At 38.3% G+C, this 18,633-nt stretch overlaps 1 protein-coding gene across 3 annotated transcripts in view; it reads left to right on the top strand.

Moving 5' to 3' along the window:
• The window catches only part of entpd4 (ectonucleoside triphosphate diphosphohydrolase 4), a 42,250-nt gene extending 26,458 nt beyond the window's left edge, over positions 1-15,792 (top strand). For 2 of the 3 annotated variants that reach the window (XM_061897367.1, XM_061897359.1), the window contains exons 11-13: positions 1,514-1,599; positions 4,309-4,470; positions 9,435-15,792. In XM_061897367.1, the coding sequence (XP_061753351.1) occupies positions 1,514-1,599; positions 4,309-4,470; positions 9,435-9,669 (483 nt within the window). In that variant the 3' untranslated portion in view covers positions 9,670-15,792. The remainder of the gene's footprint in view (positions 1-1,513; positions 1,600-4,308; positions 4,471-9,434) is intronic. The other variant, XM_061897373.1, reaches the window with a different exon arrangement.
• The last annotated feature ends 2,841 nt before the right edge of the window (positions 15,793-18,633 follow it).

Below are 18,633 nucleotides of genomic sequence, written 5' to 3'. Positions count from 1 at the left end.
TCGATTCCCGCTTCCGCCATCGTAGTCACTGCCGTTGTGTCCTTGGGCAAGACACTTTACCCACCTGCTCCCAGTGCCACCCACACTGGTTTGAATGTAACTTAGATATTGGGTTTCACTATGTAAAGCGTTTTGAGTCACTAGAGAAAAAGCGCTATATAAATATAATTCACTTCACTTCATCAGAAATGATTAAATTTAGCAACCATATTGCTACAAAAATTTTAGAAAGTAAAATCCACCATCCGTAATTTGTAGGGGTGTAACGGTACACAAAAATTTTGGTTCGATACGTACCTCGGTTTAGAGGTCACGGTTCGGTTCATTTTCGGTACAGTAAGAAAACAACAAAATATAAATTTTATGGTTATTTATTTAACAAATTTGTAAACAATGGCTTTATCCTTTTAACATTGGGAACACTATAATAATTCTGCTCACGTTAATGAACATTAAACCGCCTCAAGTTGTGGCTTTGATTAAATAAAATGACAAAACTTTTCTTCTACATATAAAAAGTGCAACATTAAACAGTTTCAAGTCAACTCATCATGCTTAATTTATTACAGCATCTGAGAAGTCTGTAGTTGACTTTTATTATACACACACACACGCACACGCACACACACACAGCAAAATGAGCTAACGTAACGCTAAAAGCGAATTAGCCTTCACCTCAACTATGACCGAGCTGAGCTGCAGTTTAAGTTTCTAGAAGGTCAACGGGCTCATAGTGATGTTTGTAATGGTTGTGACTGGGAAGTGTTTTTTTATCATTTGGAGAGTGTACAATGTCAGCTGCTCACCTGCTGGACACATATCTGCTCATCTCGACGCCGGAGCATAGACTCGTGGCTTTCTGAATACGCACTGCTGATTGGCTGTTACATCGCTCTGAATACGCACTGCTGATTGGCTTTGTATGTTACCAATCAGATGGTGGTGTGGGTGGGACAATGCTGGGTGCTCACTCTCAGACAGAGGCAGAAAGCAGAGCAGCTTGTTAAGACTAGTTTACAAACTCGTTCGATACACCCTCGTACCGAACCGAAACCCCCGTACCGAAACGGTTCAATACAAATACACGTACCGTTACACCCCTAGTAATTTGACATTGCCAAAGTGGATGGAGAGGGAGGGGCTGTGTGTGTATGTGTACTTTGGATGAAGCGCCGATGAACGAGAGGTAGTCTTCTCCTCCATATTTTTCCATCACCATTGGAAACTTGCTGTGGTACGAAGCCGGATTCCTCAATCTGTCCAATATGAGCAAGCACAAAGTTTGTACGCAGAGGCATATTCGACGTGATCGAAACGTTTTCAAACGGAGGGGTTTCACTGTACCTAATGTATTTTGTCAGTCGGTTCCCATGACAGCAGTTTGCATTATCATGTTTACAGAAATGACCATAGAGACGACCATTGCCTAAGTTTGATGTTTGACTTCATGTAGTAGAGCAGAGGGACGACTTTCTACGGAGGACTCCCTGACACTCTCGCTTCACATTTTCAGACTTACTGCGCCACTCCGTGGAAGACTCTGAGGGAGCGCTTCGATTCCGGCTTGTACGCCTCCCATGCTGACCTCCACAGACTCAAGTAAGTACCTTGAACATCTCCCCAAGTGCCAAATCAGCACCAAAGATGGCCTCAACAAATTGCTTACTCGACATGTCCCAATTAACGTATTTGACGTCTGATTCGATTTTCGAATCCCATTCCGATACTTCAACAATCGATCATAGAACTGAAAAGCTCTGAGAGCGTGTAACTAAAGTAAACACAATAAATCGGGATGGGTACCTAATCTGGTACTTTTTTGTCCCGGGCACCGTTTCACATCAAATCAAACAGAGCCACGGGTCAGTGCCTAGGTTGCACGTGACGTCACGCTCTTCGTACTTAATCACTTGGCCATCACTTCAGCAGCAGTGAGAGCGGGCCCAGCCAAACGGCCTCTAGGCCGGGGGCCGGCAGCGCTCTTTAGCGCCGCCCTAGTGGCTCCATTAAGCTTTTTCAAATAATGTATGAAAATGGAAAAGATGAGGAAAAAATATATTTTTTTTGTTGTAATATAGTTTCTGATAGAGGACAAACATGACACAAACCTTATTAATTGTTAGAAATCCCATTGTTTAAATTAAAAATACTTCACTGATGAGAGTATTTGTCCTGATTTCCGAAGTCCTTGAACGCGCCGTAGTTTGTTTACAATGAGAGTATTTGGCTCGCACAATTTTGTCCTGATTTCGGAAGTCTTTGAATGCGCCGTAGTTTTTATACATGTACAACTTTCCTTGAAGCTGCCCAGAAAGAAGTGTTTTATGGCACTCCTTCTTTGTCTCTATTTGGCCATCAAATGTTTTATGCTGTGCTTGAATCCACAAAGGTGAGCTTTGTAGATGTTATTGACTTGTATGGAATGCAAATCAGACATATTTGGTCACTGCATGACTTTAAGCTAATCGATGCTAACATGCTAATTATGCTAGCTGCATGCACGTAATGGATCATTGTGCTTCATATTTTAGGTATATTTTAGGTCCTTTTATTTGTAGTTTCTGTTTCCTTCAACTTGAACACACACATCTTTATCTTTGGCCATTTTAAGCCAGTCATTTCTAGGAGTTATCACACCCTCTGAAAAGCCTCCGTTTTAGTAATGTTCTCCAATGTTATAAAAATATGTAGAATAAATATTACGAATCGACATTTCTGTCAACGAAGATTTGCATCAACCTGTGACACATAGTCGTTTTGATAGCAGGCTAATATTGACACTTACATCATGTGTTGCCTTCATTTCAACACTTATATATGGGTTTACATTTTTAGCGGCTCCAAACAGATTTTTTTTTGTTTGTTTTTTTTTGGTTTTTTTTGCATTTTTGGTCAAATATGGCTCCATCTTTCTTTTTTGGATTGCCGACCCCTGTTCTAGGCAATGTTGCTATTTTCAATGCCAGCAAAGAAATTGACTCGAAAGACATTCCAACGTGAGTAAAATAGGGCTCACTTGATGCTAATATGCACTGCTTTTGCTTTTGCTATTGACATGCTACTGATTAGCATTAGTGATTTTACATGGTGATTTTGAACACTTCCAAATTACTTAATGAAAACTACAAACAAGATGCACGTTACGATCAAACAGCTGCTGTGTAATAAGAACAATACTTACAGTACTAACACTTTTTAGGGCGCAACAAAAAACGCTGTCTAACATCTTGAATTTGCAGCTGTAATTGTTACAGCATTTCATACTCACAATACTTACAGTACTAACACTTTTTAGGGCGCAACAAAACCCGCTATCTAACGTCTTGAACTTGCAACTGTAATTGTAACATAATTTCCTACTCGCAAATCAAACTAAGAAATTTGATGATACAACTGTAGAGCAGTTTAAAAATTGAAATAAAAAATAAGATTTTATTAAAAACATTTTATTAACACACACAAGGACTGAAAACTAGTACTGGTATCGATTCCCAGGTACCCGGAAGTAATACTGTATCAATTCAAATATCAACAATCCACATCTCTAACAATAACACATTTTTACAAAGCTGATATTATTAAATTAAGTTAAAGTACCAATGATTGTCACACACACACTAGGTATGGCGAAATTTGTCCTCTGCATTTGACCCATCCCCTTGTTCACCCCCTGGGAGGTGAGGGTAGCAGCTAGCAGCAGCGGTGCCGCGCCCGGGAATCATTTATGGTGATTTAACCCCCAATTCCAACCCTTGATGCTGAGTGCCAAGCAGGGAGGCAATGGGTCCCATTTTTATAGTCTTTGGTATGACTCGGCCGGGGTTTGTACTCACAACCTACCGATCTCAGGGCGGACACTCTTATCACTAAGCCACTGAGTAGGTAAGAATTTGCAAGTATTGTTAAAATCAGATAGTGGATTACATTTGTGATATGGAATGCTTCAAAAGATATATATTTCCTAACAAAATAAAAGTTGATAATGCACAATAACTTAAACAAAACCAAAAAACTAGGATTGGCTCACATTTAAATTACTTTGACTTTTTACACACACCGTATGCACAGACGGAGAGAGCCTGTCGAGTTTCACAAAGTAACAAAAATTAGAAGAATATGTGGGAATGTTTCATCTTCAAATGGGATGGGCAATATGAGCCCATCAACACGGACGATCGAGCAAGAATGCCGCGAAAAAGATACTTTAAGATTTGTTTATGTTAAAAATGTGCCTGCAGAAATTAGTCCATATTATCTTTTTGTTTTTGGTTTGACTGTGTTCCCTTTCCTGTTTGTTGATGTCTGCAGGAACCAGTGTTTCAAATCTGCATGGATGTATGAAGTGTTACACTCAGGTTTCTCCTTCCCTACCGACTACAAAAACCTGAAAACTGCGTCATCGGTCTACGATAAGGAGGTCCAGTGGACTCTCGGAGCTATTCTCTTCAGAACACGTTTTCTGCCTTTGAGGTAATGCATCTTTTTTTGTGTGTTTGTTTATTGTATTTTTTTTTTTGTTATTTAAATTTACAAAAACACACACAAATGAGTGTAATGAAATAACACTGTATGGAACAATCGCAGTCCTGCAACACTTGGAGCAATTGAGCCGACATTCACAACACTAAAAATACCGTAAATTCCAGGCTATAGAGCGCACCGGCATTTAAGCCACACCCACCAATTTTTGGCATAAATAAATATTTTACATATGCTAGCCGCACCAGAGCATAAGCCGTAGATATGTAATATTGATAATGTTTATTTACATACCTTAATTGTTTCCAAACAGTGTCCGTAACACGGTAGTAAAACGGCTGATCAAACAAAACAGAAGTCATCGCCATGGACCTAATAGCTGCGGGAGTTAGCTCTCCAATCAGCTAAACAGTCTCAATAACTCAACAGTGACGTCTTGGTGAATTTATAAAACTGAAACAACACAAAAGAATGCCATTATAAGCAATGTTACCTCTGATTTTCCATGTGTCTGAGCAAACGCAAAAACTTCCAGAGCACAGTGTGAACAGACACGCACACTGTGGCCACACCAGCATCACACCTGTCCCAAACCTGACTTAATAACAAGTTAAATATTTGATTATGATAATCAAATGACAGCAGTCATTTTCATGAGATTATTTTTTTAATTCAAGTGACTTCCATTGAAAATAGCAAAAACATATAGTTTTTAATGAGCTATGTCAGGGTATACACGGATCCTTAAAAAGTCTTAAATTCGTGTATCTAAAATTAAGGCCTTAAAAAGTATTAAATGTATTAGAAATTCCTAAAATGGCCTTAAATTCAGTACTCAACGGTCTTAAATTGTTGGGCCAGTTTTTTTTTGTTTTTTTTTCGGGGCACGTCTTTGAGTAAAAGTGAGTGATTTCAGCTCACTCATTTTTTCTTTGTATCTCTTCAAGAGATACAAAGAAAAAATGAGTGAGCTGAAAAAAAATAGAAGCAGAACTCGTGAATGAAGCTCAACTGAGGCTCATTTGAGTGAGTGTTCAGTGTTTTGTTGTTGATGTTATAATGCTGTTTTGCACTATTATTGCACTATTATTGACCAAATGTAATTTATTTTTACCCTCACCTCGGTTATTATGTTTTTACTGGCGTTAGTGTTGGTTTGTTTGTTTTGGATGTCAAAGTTTTTGGCTCTCTCAAGATTTTTGGTATGCTGTTTGGCAGTGTGGTGCTTATCAGTTTGTTTATTAATAAACATACAGAAAGTAAACTTGACTCTCATTGAGGTTGTAGTACAGTGGGATCCCAAACCACCGCTTATATTTATAGATTTGTTATTGTTTTTTTCGGTGTTAAATTTCATTCAAGGTGGCATTGAAAAGGTCTTAAAAAGTTTTAAATTTGACTTGCTGAAACTTGCAGATACCCGGTATGTACCAGCCTGTCTGGGTAGGAGTCCTACTTTGAAAAGAATGTGTACCCGTTTCAGAGATCTCATTTGATTCCCCTTTAAATATTCACATGTTGCACAATGAAATGTAAGCATGGGATAGAGTGTATTCATTCCTGTGACTTTCTGTCTGTAAAATATATATTTTTATGAGCATTTCTGTAATCTAGTAACAGCATTTCATGATTAAAATCCATAAATGTACATTGTTAATACATGACAGTAGAATAAGCACACATCTTATTGAGGAGTCATAGTGTAACGACCTGGCATTTACACTAAATGTGTAGTGTTGGAGTTGTCCAACTTTTTGTGTGGCCCTGAATGCATCAGTGGCTGATATGACGGACGACAAAGAGTTGGTCTTGGCCCAGATTATACGGCACAAAATAACCAGTTTTGCTAGATTTACATTTTTCACTATTATTTTTGTTGTGGTAACAGCCGAAAATAAATCATTTTTGCTTAGTAAAAGTGATGGATTGAACTGATGTCCTCTTTAAAGAATCTCGAAAGACAGTGTTGACCATTATTGTTTCATCGGTTGTGGCCGCTTAGTTGTCACCAGTCACATTGCAAAACTCCTGCAGAACAAATGCTTATGTTTATTTTGTTTACAGTTCAGATTGGATTTTACTGTGCGCACAGAATAGATTTACTGTGCGCAGAGGTCGTGTCAGCAGTGCGCAATTGCGCAGGCGCACCCCTTAGAGCAGGGGTCGGGAACCTTTTTGACTGAGAGCCATGAAAGCCCAATTTTTTAAAGTGTATTACCGTGAGAGCCGTATTATATGTTTTAACACTGAATACAACTAAATGCATCCATTTTTTAAGTAAGACCTACATATTTTGAGTATAAGTCTTATATTTTATATCATTTTTATTCTGAAGCTAACCAATAATAAATAAAATACTTCTTTGGCAACACTAAATTGGCCCTAGTGTGTGAAGGTGAGTGTGAATGTCGTCTGTCTATCTGTGTTGGCTCTGTGATGAGGTGGCGACTTGTCCAGGGTAGACACCGCCTTCTGCCCAAATGCAGCTGAGATAGGCTCCAGCAACCCCCGCGATCCCAAAAGGGACAAGCGGTAGAGAATAGATGGATGGACTTCTTACCATTGATGTGATTTATTGAACAGGTGCGGTTGAAAACGGATGGATGGATGGATTAAAATGCATAGGAATGTTTTATATGTTAAACGTTATTTTTAACATCGATTACTGGCGGAATTATTCATTACTAATCGTGTTAAGCAATGTCAGCTCAGATGTATTTGAGAACCAGATGCAGTCATCAAAAGAGCCACATCCGGCTGTAGAGCCCTAGGTTCCCTGCCCCTGCCTTAGAGGGAACCATGATTGTAAGTTAATAATACTAACAGACACTGGTAAATGTGTTAGCATATTAGCTAATGCTAGCAACGCTAGCTTTATTACATTACGATAGCACGTACAAATATGCATTTAAACTAGACTGACCATACGTCCTCTTTTCCCCGGACATGTCCTCTTTCGCAGGACTGTCCGGGGTGTCCGGGCGGGGTTTCTTTAATGCCTCAAATGTCCAGTGTTTTGTGTCAAGAAGGCGTGTATTTTAAATGTACGTACAAGGTTAAGAGGGTTTAAAAACAAATCACATTTTGAAGGTGTGTGCACGCAGCAACATTCGGGAGGGAGGGACAGAGACAGAGAGAGCGAGGTGGTGGAGCGATTGTTAAATAAGGCATATTTGTTTAACAACCATACAGGTCACACTGTATAAACAACTTCAACACTGTTACAAATATACACCACACTGTGAACCCACACCAAAAAAGAATGACAAACAGATTTTGGACAAACATCCGCACCGTAACACAACATAAACACAACAGAGCAAATACCCAGAATCCCTTGCAACACTGACTTTTCCGTAATGCCACAATATACACCCCCGCTAACCCCTACCTCCCCCCCACCTCAACCCCGATTACATCACATCAAATATTCCACTTTGAAAAATATTTTTGGTGGAAGATTTTGCATATTTTGTGTGTTTGCCATTAAAAAAACAGTTTTGTTTGACAAAAAAAGGGCGGAAAACAAACAAACCAAAAAACAACTTAAAAAAAACAAAACATTTTGAAATGAAGAATAGATCTGAAGTTGATGTAGACTCCAGAGATTTAAGCGTTAAATATAAAATGTATGTATGCCCTGGCACACCATGATCATCATTTCATGACCGAAGCAAAACACTTTTTACTCTTTTTACCTAAAATAAATACACCTACAACTTATGAAATAAAAACATAGAAAAAACTACCAACAGCGTTAAAGTTTAGATCCATGAAGGAAAGAAGAAAGTGGATGAATGTTTATAACTGAATACATTTACATATGCATACATTTTTTTCTTCTTTTTATATTATTTATTTTAATGAATTAAGTAACGTTTATGACAACCTTTTTCCAAAACACAATATAGAATGTGAGATATAAAAGGACAATGCATACGTTTATCATTTGTTTTCAAAACGCTTGGTATAGCTTGGTTGGTAGAGCAGCCAAGTCAGCAACTTGAGGGTTACAGGTTCGATCCCCGCTTCCGCCATCCTAGTCAATGCCGTTGTGTCCTTGGGCAAGACACTTTACCCACCTGCTCCCAGTGGCACCCACACTGGTTTAATTGTAACTTAGATATTGGGTTTCAGTATGTAAAGCCCTTTGAGTCACTTGAGGAAAAAGCGCTATATAAATATAATTCACTTTACTTCACTTACAAAAAAGTGGCACCCCAAAATTGTACTGTGGGGCCCCATTTTTAGGACTTGATGGGGTCCATGGGACCCTCATTTTGAAACTTCCTAGCGCCAACACTGCTGTCAACAGAGGAGAAAAAATGTTTTATTTTAATAAATATATTATTTATAAAACAAGTTCAAGTATAATCGGCAAATTTTCACCTTGTCCCGGCCTTGGCACGCATACATGTGTCTTCTTTTTGGGATTTCACAATATGGTCAGCCTATGTAAACATTTCTACAGACATCACACATGGCATGGTTTTGTAAGTGGTTTTAGTTATATTGTAAAACGTATAAACGTTGCTTGGAGTGATGAATGAGGAATCATTCTGAGCAGAAACGCCATGGACGGTTTTACTTCCGGTTTAAAGCAAAAACCAGAAGGGCATTTTCACCTGCAGTAGAGCAAAGTAGTCCAGAAGATGACGCCATAGCACAAACAATAACACATGTAAGTGTCATTGCGGGCTTATATGAAAATTAGTCGTTGAATACAAAACATTATGGCCGCTAACGAAGAAAAATCCATAAATTAGTCACAGGGTTCAAAGTGTGGGAGAAAATTAGCGAGTTGTAATCTGGAATTGACGGTAACAAAAAGGTCAAACAAAAATTAATACTTACAGTATCAATAACAATAGCAACGTTGGTTAAAACAAACAACAACACACAAACAACTTATTATCACTCTTTTCCATCGCAGTTATTATTTTGTTTGATTGCAGGGACATCCAACAAGAAAGTCTGAAAGGGGTGCACTATCAATGGCGGCACAGCTTCTCCTTCACCAACAACCACTACTTACTCCTGGTCTGCGTCTTCATCGTCCTCCTCTCCATCGTGCTCTACTTACTGCGACTCCGCCGAATACACCGGCGTCCCCCACAGCGCTGCTCGCCTTCGTCCGTGCCGTGGCTAGAGGACGGCTTTGGATCGCCGACCCTCCCCATCATTCTCTAAACCAGCGGTTCTCAAACTTTTTTTCACCAGGTACCACTCCAGAACACACTTGGCTCTCCAAGTACCGCTATCATCACATTTGTTAAAATACAGCAGCGTAGTAGGCCTAAGTATCCATTAAAACAAAGCAAAGGTTTCATTTAACCAGTATATTGATGGTATTTTCCGGACTATAAGGCGCACCCACTACACTTTAGAAGAAAAAAATATGTTTTCATGCATTAGTCATGAAAACATGGCAGATATAAACGTTGTGAAATGAGTTATTTACCATATTTTTCAAATTATAAGTCGCCCCGGAGTTTACGTCGCACCGGCCGAAAATGCATAATGAAGAAGGAAAAAAACATACACGTCGCGCTCGAGTATAAGTCGCATTTTTGGGGGAAATTTATTTGTTCAAATCTAACAGCAAGAATAGACATTTGAAAGGCAATTTAAAATAAATAAATAATAGTGAACAACAGGCTGAATAAGTGTACGTTATGTCACGCATAAATAACCAACTGAGAAGGTGCCTGGTATGTTAACGTAACATATTATGGTAAGAGTCATTCAAATAACTATAACATATAGAACATGCTATACGTTTACCAAACAATCCGTCACTCCTAATTGCAAAATCCGATGAAATCTTCTTTCCTGATGTCGCTTCTATGCAACTCTGCCAACTCCAAAGGTATGCACCGCTTCCTCTTGTCGTTTTCTGCTGCATATTTCACTACGTCCAGCTTGTAATCTGCAGTACATGATTTCCTTTTCGGTGCCATTTTTGTTCAGCTCTTCTCAGTTTTTATAAGTTACCGCCAACATTGAAACGATACATTTTAATAGCTACGGCAGTAGCATATAGCATACCGGTTTATCAGTTTGGATCCCATGACCCACAATGGACTTCTGCCATGCTTCTTCCCCGCCGAATTCTTATTGGTTGACGTGTGTGTGACGATTGCTGACATTTTCTTCGTCTCTTCAGCGAATGAGATAAATAATATTATTTGATATTTTACGATAATGTGTAATAATTTCACACAAAAATTGCTCCAGAGTATATGTCGCACCCCCGGCCAAACTATGAAAAAAACTGCGACTTATAATCGGAAAAATACGGTACACAGAAATGTTTATTTACATACCTTAATTGTTTCCAAATGGTGTCTGTAACACGGCAGTAAAACGGCTGATCAAAAAAAACCGTAGTCATGGTCATGGACCCACTAGCTGCACAAGCTCGCTCTCCAATCAGCTAAACCAGACTTAGTAACTCCACGGTGACGTTTTGGTGAATTTACTGAGGCATATGTGAACTGAAACAAAATAAAAAGAATGCCAGTGTAAGTTAATAATTCTAACACAGACATTCGTAAACGTGTTAGCTTATTAGGTAATACCAAAGACGCTTGCATCCTTACATAAAGATAGCACGTACAAATACTTATGGAGACTCTCCTACAGACATTTAGTAAGTATAAACAATTTTTGTTCTATTGTTAAAATTACAAACGTTGCTTGGATTGATGAATTCGGAATCCGTACGAGTAGAAACGCTACATATTTATAAATGGTTGATTTCTATAGGCTAGTAAGGTAACGTTTTGTACCTGACAAGTTTCGGCTACCTTGCTTCCGCAGCCTTCATCAGAGGTGTCACGTGATGTTAGCGTGACGTCGTCTGTGACGTGTTCTATAGATTTTTCCATTTCGCCTGAAGTGGTGGGATGGCGGTGTCCCCTGGTGTGCGCCGGGGGTAGGGCGAGGCACCCCATATCGTCTGGATGTCTACCAAACGGCCGGGGGCGGCCCTGCAGGACTGTGTCCCAGGTGTGGGATAGTTGGTAGGCACTTTTGTCCATAGTTGACAGTCTTTCTTACCATCCCACTACTTCAGGTGGGATGGAACAATCCATAGAACACGTCACAGACGACGTCACGCTAACATCACGTGACACCTCTGGTGAAGGCTGCTGAAGCAAGGTTGTCAAAACTTGTCAGGTACACAACTTAACCTTACTAGCCAACCATTTATAAATACACATCAGTAGGCTAAATGAACTTCTTCAACATAGAAACGCTACGGATGGCTCGAAGACGAAAGGGTACATCCGGTTCATAGCTTTAAACAGCAGGAAACGCTGTGTAGACGTTCACCCAACTGCACCTGCAGTGATCGACCTCTTCCAAAAGATGGCGCCATAGCACAAACAATTACACACCATGTCAACGTGTTTGCGTGGGTTTTCTAAAAAGTATTTGTAATGAAGCAAAATCTGTCTATTAGCCGCAGAGGTCAAAGCGTAGGAGAATAGTAGCGGCTCATAGTCCGGAATTTACTTTAGCCACTGTAACATCACACGCAGTTTGAACGGTAACACTGTGTCTGAACGTCAAATTGGTTCTTTGGCGTACCACCACAGGTTGAGACTCACCGCTCTCCACTTCACCTCCGCGTCGCGTCTTCAAGAGTGTTCGCCACAAATGTGAACGAGGGGCTCTCGTTTGACTTACTTTCGCTCATTTTCCCATAAAAGAGCAACTCTCTACAAAAGTCGTCCGTATTACGTTTGTAGGCGTCTTTTTTGACGTGGGCATTCGCACCTTTTTTTTTTTAAAGCTGCAAATGAGCACTTGTCCTTTCTACATGCACCACAGGACGTCATGATGATAATAATAAGGCTGGTACTGTTTATGTTCTGACCATATATTGTGCAATACCTGTCTTGTCACTGGACTCCTCGGTCTGGACTGCCGTTCTCGCTCACATACTTTTTTGTCCTCTTGCCAAGCATCGGGTGCTTGTGCGACTTTACAATGTGCTTCGTTTTCGGAAGCTTGTGCGTGTGCGTGTGCGTGTGCGTGTGCGTGTGTGTGCGTGTGTGTGTGTGTGTGTGTTCTTGTATTTCTACCCTTCTTGAGACATCAACATGGAAAAGTGTCTTCCCTATGAGGACGGGTGAACAAGTAAGGACATAAATCATGGTCCAAATACGGAAAACTCTTGCATTCAAAGGCCTACTGAAATTAGATTTTCTTATTTAAACGTGGATAGCAGGTCCATTCTATGTGTCATACTTGATCATTTCGCGATATTGCCATATTTTTGCTGAAAGGATTTAGTAGAGAACATCCACGATAAAGTTCACAACTTTTGCTTGCTAACACAAAAGCCCTGCCTCTACCTGAAGTCGCAGACGATGACGTCACATGTTGATGGCTCCTCACACCTTCACATTGTTTTTAATGGGAGCCTCCAACAAAAACAGCTATTCGGACCGAGAAAACGACAATTTCCCGATTAATTTGAGCGAGGATGAAAGATTTGTGTTTGAGGATATTGATAGCGATGGACTAGAACAAAAAAAAAAATTCAGATGTTTTTAGACACATTTACTAGGATAATTCTGGGATATCCCTTATCTTTCTATTGTGTTGCAATAAGTCATAATAAAGTTTTAGTGAGTTTAATATTACCAGATAGTCAGAGGGGTGTGTCCACGGGTGTGTTGACGCGCAGCTTTATGGGCGGCACAAGCTCAGCTGATCTCCGGTAAGAAGTGACTTTTTACCACAATTTTCTCACCGAAACCTGCTGGTTGACATTCGGTTGGGATCCATGTTCGCTGTGATCCATAGTAAAGTTTCACCTCGGTGAATTTTAAACAATGAATCACCGTGTGTTTGTGTGGCTAAAGGCTAAAGCTTCCCAACTCCATCTTTCTACTTTGACTTCTTCAATATTAATGGAACAAATTGCATAAGATTCAGCAACACAGATGTCCAAAATACTGTGTAATTATGCCGTTAAAGCAGATGACTTTTAGCTGTGTGTGTGTGCGCAGCGCTCATACTTCCTAACAGCCCGTGACGTCAAGCGTACACGTCATCATTACGCGACGTTTTCAAGAAAATACTCCCGGGAAATTTAAAATTGCAATTTAGTAAACTAAAAAGGCCGTATTGGCATGTGTTGCAATGTTAATATTTCATCATTGATATATAAACTATCAGACTGTGTGGTGGGTAGTAGTGGGTTTCAGTAGGCCTTTAATAGAGAGACAAATACCAGAGTCTGTGAACATTGCTCCAAAGTCAGGATTTTTGGTTGATTTAATGTGCATACAAAAGTGAACATTGACAGGTGCAAAGGCAGCAATATATGATAAAACAAGAGGGCAGATAAAGAAGAACTTTCCTATTCATCCACAAAAAAACCCGCCAGGTGATTTTTCCACTTCTGGTGCTGACGTAAGACAACCCGCGTCCCATATGTGACCATAGGATGAACAAATACACTACGGTACTAAGACTATAGTGGCCATTAACCGTTAGCGTCTACAGCAGTGTTGCCCAAAGTGAAGCACAGGGGCCATCTGTGGTCCGTGACTCCTTTTTCATCGGCCTTAAGCACATTACAAATAACAAAAAATAGAGATCTCATTCAGACACCTGGTGGTGATATCTATCAAAATTAGGGTGGTCCCAAAAAGGAGGGATTTTTTTTAAAGTGACTACGTGTCTGTTTAAAAAGTACTCCCCCCCTTTGGTCAACATATGAAATAACAAGTGTGTGTAAAAATTCGAAGTGCTCCCCCTCTAGCCAACATATGTAATAACAAGTGTGTGTAAGAAATTGAAATGCCCCCCTTTGGCCAAAATCTATTACATTTAAAAAAAAAAATGTATATAGAGGCATACTGTAATAACTTGAAGTAAATAATGAAGACTATAAACAAATTAAAAAAATAATAATATTACTAAAAGGTTACTTGTTTTATATTTGCATAGTATGTATATATTATTAATGTTGTAAATACAAATCTTTATATATCTAGAAAGGGTGGTCCTAAAGAGGTAGGCATTTTTCGGCAGTCTCAAGAAGGTCAGAAGTACAAGAGTGTGTGCGTGTTCTTGTATTTCTACCTTCCATATGAGGACTGGTGAACAAGTTAGGACATAAATCATGGTCCCAATACGGAAAACCATTGCATCTAATAGAGAATGTCTCATTTTCACCCTTGGTGGTGAAATCTATCAAAATTTGGGTGGTCCCAAAAAGGAGATATTTCAAATCGACTGTCTGTTTTAAAAGTGCTTCTTCTCCTGTCAACATATGAAATAACAAGTGTGTGTAAGAAATTAAAATGGACCCCCTTTGGAATATGTGTATAGAGACATACTGTAATAATGAAGTAAATATTGATAATTAAAAAATCAATTCCCAAAAAAATAAATATTAACTAAAAGCTTACTTGTTTATATTTACATAGTATGTATATATTATTAATGTTGTAAATACAAATCTATATATATCTAGAAAGGGTGGTCCTAAAGAGGTAGGCATTTTTTGTAGGTCTCAAGAAGGTAAGAAGAACAAGAATGTGTGTGTGTGTGTGTGTGTGTGTGTGTGTGTGTGTGTGTGTGTGTGTGTGTGTGTGTGTGTGTCTGTCTGAGTGTGAGAGGATACAGAGTTGATATAATGCAATGTTTGCACAGTGTTGTCACATTGCAATAAGTCATAATAAAGTTTTTATGGATTACAAAGATTGTTCATTTCGAACATGATGCACATTTGTTCACTCGCTGTTCTCAATTTGTAACCATTTAAATACATAAACGTTCGCAAATAGTTTTTTAAGTTGTAATTTAGATAATGACATGAATAAGATGTAATTATTCAATAACGTTTAAAATATCAGGATTCTTCTGATTACTTTGTGAACACTTTCCATAATTTAATTCCACATGCAGATATACTAAAGGTTTAAAGTTGTGTGCGTGCATACAAATGTTTTAAGTTACATCTTTCTCTTTTAAGAATTGCTGTACATTTTTGGGTAGCATGTTAATTGCTTTGTGCATTATTTCAGCGGTTTGCAAATGCACCAACGCATTGAATATTTTAGATTCTCTATATCCAACATTATATATTATTCCAACTGATCTTTTTCTGTAACACGGTTAGTGAACGGAGTGTACTTTTGTAGTTACTTCCCCATATTTCTGCACAATTACTCAGATATTTTTAAGCATCTGAGAATGTATATTGTTTTGTCCAAATCTTGCTACTTTATTCTGTGTATTGTTTACAAGACGTTGATGTTATCTAATATTACACTCAAAAATGTTTTCTTTTGCCCTTTCAATGTCTACTCCGACTATTTGTATTTATGTTTGACTTCCCCTTTTACTGTTATTGAGTAACATTATTTTAGTGTCACTGAGATTCAAAGATGTTTTTGTCAAACCATCTCTTTAATTTGTTCATCCGTCCAATTCCTTCCGCTTATCTGAAGTGGGGTTGCGGGGGCAGCAGCCCAAGCAGAGAAACCTAGACTTCCCTTGAAATGTTGGATCTGTATCCACATTGGTTCTCTGTATGTGTTCCATGTTTATGTAGGAATTTATTGAATTTGCTCTTAATTAGTTTTTCAAGCATTTAGAAAAATAGTGGACGTATGGAAAGTATCCAGTAACAAACATGTCCGCATCATTTGACCTAGCGCTCATCTTGAATGAATTATCGTGGCTGCTAGGTGGTGCCAAAAACAATTCCCACTCCACTCCAACTTCAAGAAAGCATAGGTTTGCAGGGTTTCCCACACATTCATTTACGGCCGCCACAAAAAAATTAAAATAAAAAAAAATAAATATATATATATATTTTTCAGCTTTTGACTCGCTCGCCCGCTCATAAAAGCAATGGGACTCTGTCTGTGAATGGAGCTTGTAGTTACATATTATATAAATATGTAAATATGTATATAAATATGTACATAAAGTGTTGTAATTATATTCCAACTCCGCGTTCTTCTTGGTCATCGCTGCCGCCGCTGTATCCCCCCCACCTCCACCCCTCCGCCGCCCGACCACACCACCACAAATAGATGTCTGACCTGTGGGAAACACTGGGTTTGTCATAAGGTTAGTGTTTGTTTATAACATTCAAAGTATATACTTTGAGTTGTGTTGATATCATGTCGGGTTGATATCGGTATCAAGGCTCCAAACTGGGGGGGTGTTTTTTTTTTTTTGGAAGTGAATATTTTAATCGCGACACACCTATTAATAATTACAATAATAATAATAATGATAGTAATAATACAAATGGAAATAATTTTACCAATAATGTGTAATTGATTAAAAAAAAACTATCCATCCATCCATCATCCATCATCTTCCGCTTATCCGAGGTCGGGTCGCGGGGGCAGCAGCCTAAGCAGGGAAGCCCAGACTTCCCTATCTCCAGCCACTTCGTCTAGCTCTTCCCGGGGGATCCCGAGGCGTTCCCAGGCCAGCCGGGAGACATAGTCTTTCCAACGTGTCCTGGGTCTTCCCCGTGGCCTCCTACCAGCTGGACGTGCCCTAAACACATCCCTAGGGAGGCGTTCGGGTGGCATCCTGACCAGATGCCCGAACCACCTCATCTGGCTCCTCTCGATGTGGAGGAGCAGCGGCTTTACGTTGAGCTCCTCCCGGATGGCAGAGCTTCTCACCCTATCTCTAAGGGAGAGCCCCACCACCCGGCGGAGGAAACTCATTTCGGCCGCTTGTACCCGTGATCTTATCCTTTCGGTCATGACCCAAAGCTCATGACCATAGGTGAGGATGGGAACGTAGATCGACCGGTAAATTGAGAGCTTTGCCTTCCGGCTCAGCTCCTTCTTCACCACAACGGAAAAAAAACTATATATATATAATTTTTGTTAAAAATTATGTATAATTAATACATTTTGAATAATAATATAATTTAAAGTTGTGTTGATATCATGTCGGGTTGATATCGGTATCAAGGCTCCAAACTGAGGGTGTTTTTTTTTTTTTGGAAGTGAATATTTTAATCGCGACACACCTATTAATAATTACAATAATAATAATAATGATAGTAATAATACAAATGGAAATAATTTTACCAATAATGTGTAATTGATTAAAAAAAACTATATATATATATAATTTTTGTTAAAAATTATGTATAATTAATACATTTTGAATAATAATATAAAGTTGTGGTGATATCATGTCGGGTTAATATCGGTATCAGCCAATACGCAAGGCTCCAATCTGTTTTTTTTTTTTAGAAGTGAAAAAGTTGAATTGTGACACCCCTACTAATAATAACGTTATTAGTAATATTACTAATAATGATACAATTACTAATACAAATAGTAGTACTTTTAATAATGTATAATTGATTAAATAAATTCTAAAATATTTATATATAATTCTTGTAAAAAATTATCATATATAATCAATACATTTTGAATAATGATAAATAATTTATAGTTGTGCTGATATCATGTCGGGTTAATATCGGTATCGGCCAATACTCAAGGCTCCAATCTGTTTATTTTTTTTGGAGTGAAAAAGTTGAATCTTGACACCCCCAATAATAATTATTATAATATAAATGGTAATATTCATTTTAATAATAATGTAAAATTTATTAAATAAATTAGAAAACATTTAAAAATATATATTATAATTTTAGTAAAAAATTATATATAATCAATACATTTTGAAGAATATTAAAAATAAATAGTAATTTTATAGTTGTGCTAATATCATGTCGCATTAATACCAGTATCGGCCAATACTCAAGTCTCCAATGGGTATTTTTTTTTGGAAGTGAAAAAGTTGATTCATGACACTGTTATTAATATTATTTTTATTATTAAAATATTAATAATATAAAGTATGATAGGTCGCTAATATACGCTAAAGGCTCTGAAATGTCTTTAAATATTTTTTTATTGTTTTTATATCAATTCCATTACAATCAGTTTGGGATTTATTCACAATTTTGATTATTTCCGTCAAGAACATGGATTTGGGATATCTCTATGGTGTCTTTCCAGTCCCAGAATTATAAAGTAGTCAGTGAAGTTTTTAACTACTTCCTTCATGTTGTATTCATGTACTTTTCCATCTGGCACTCAAATGTGGAGCATTCCTGCTTTAAGGTACATT

Source organism: Nerophis ophidion, linkage group LG01 (assembly GCF_033978795.1).
Source record: "Nerophis ophidion isolate RoL-2023_Sa linkage group LG01, RoL_Noph_v1.0, whole genome shotgun sequence".
NCBI lineage: Eukaryota > Metazoa > Chordata > Actinopteri > Syngnathiformes > Syngnathidae > Nerophis > Nerophis ophidion.
The sequence above is the reverse complement of the archived record's forward strand: the minus strand, read 5'-3'. Positions and strand labels throughout refer to the sequence as shown.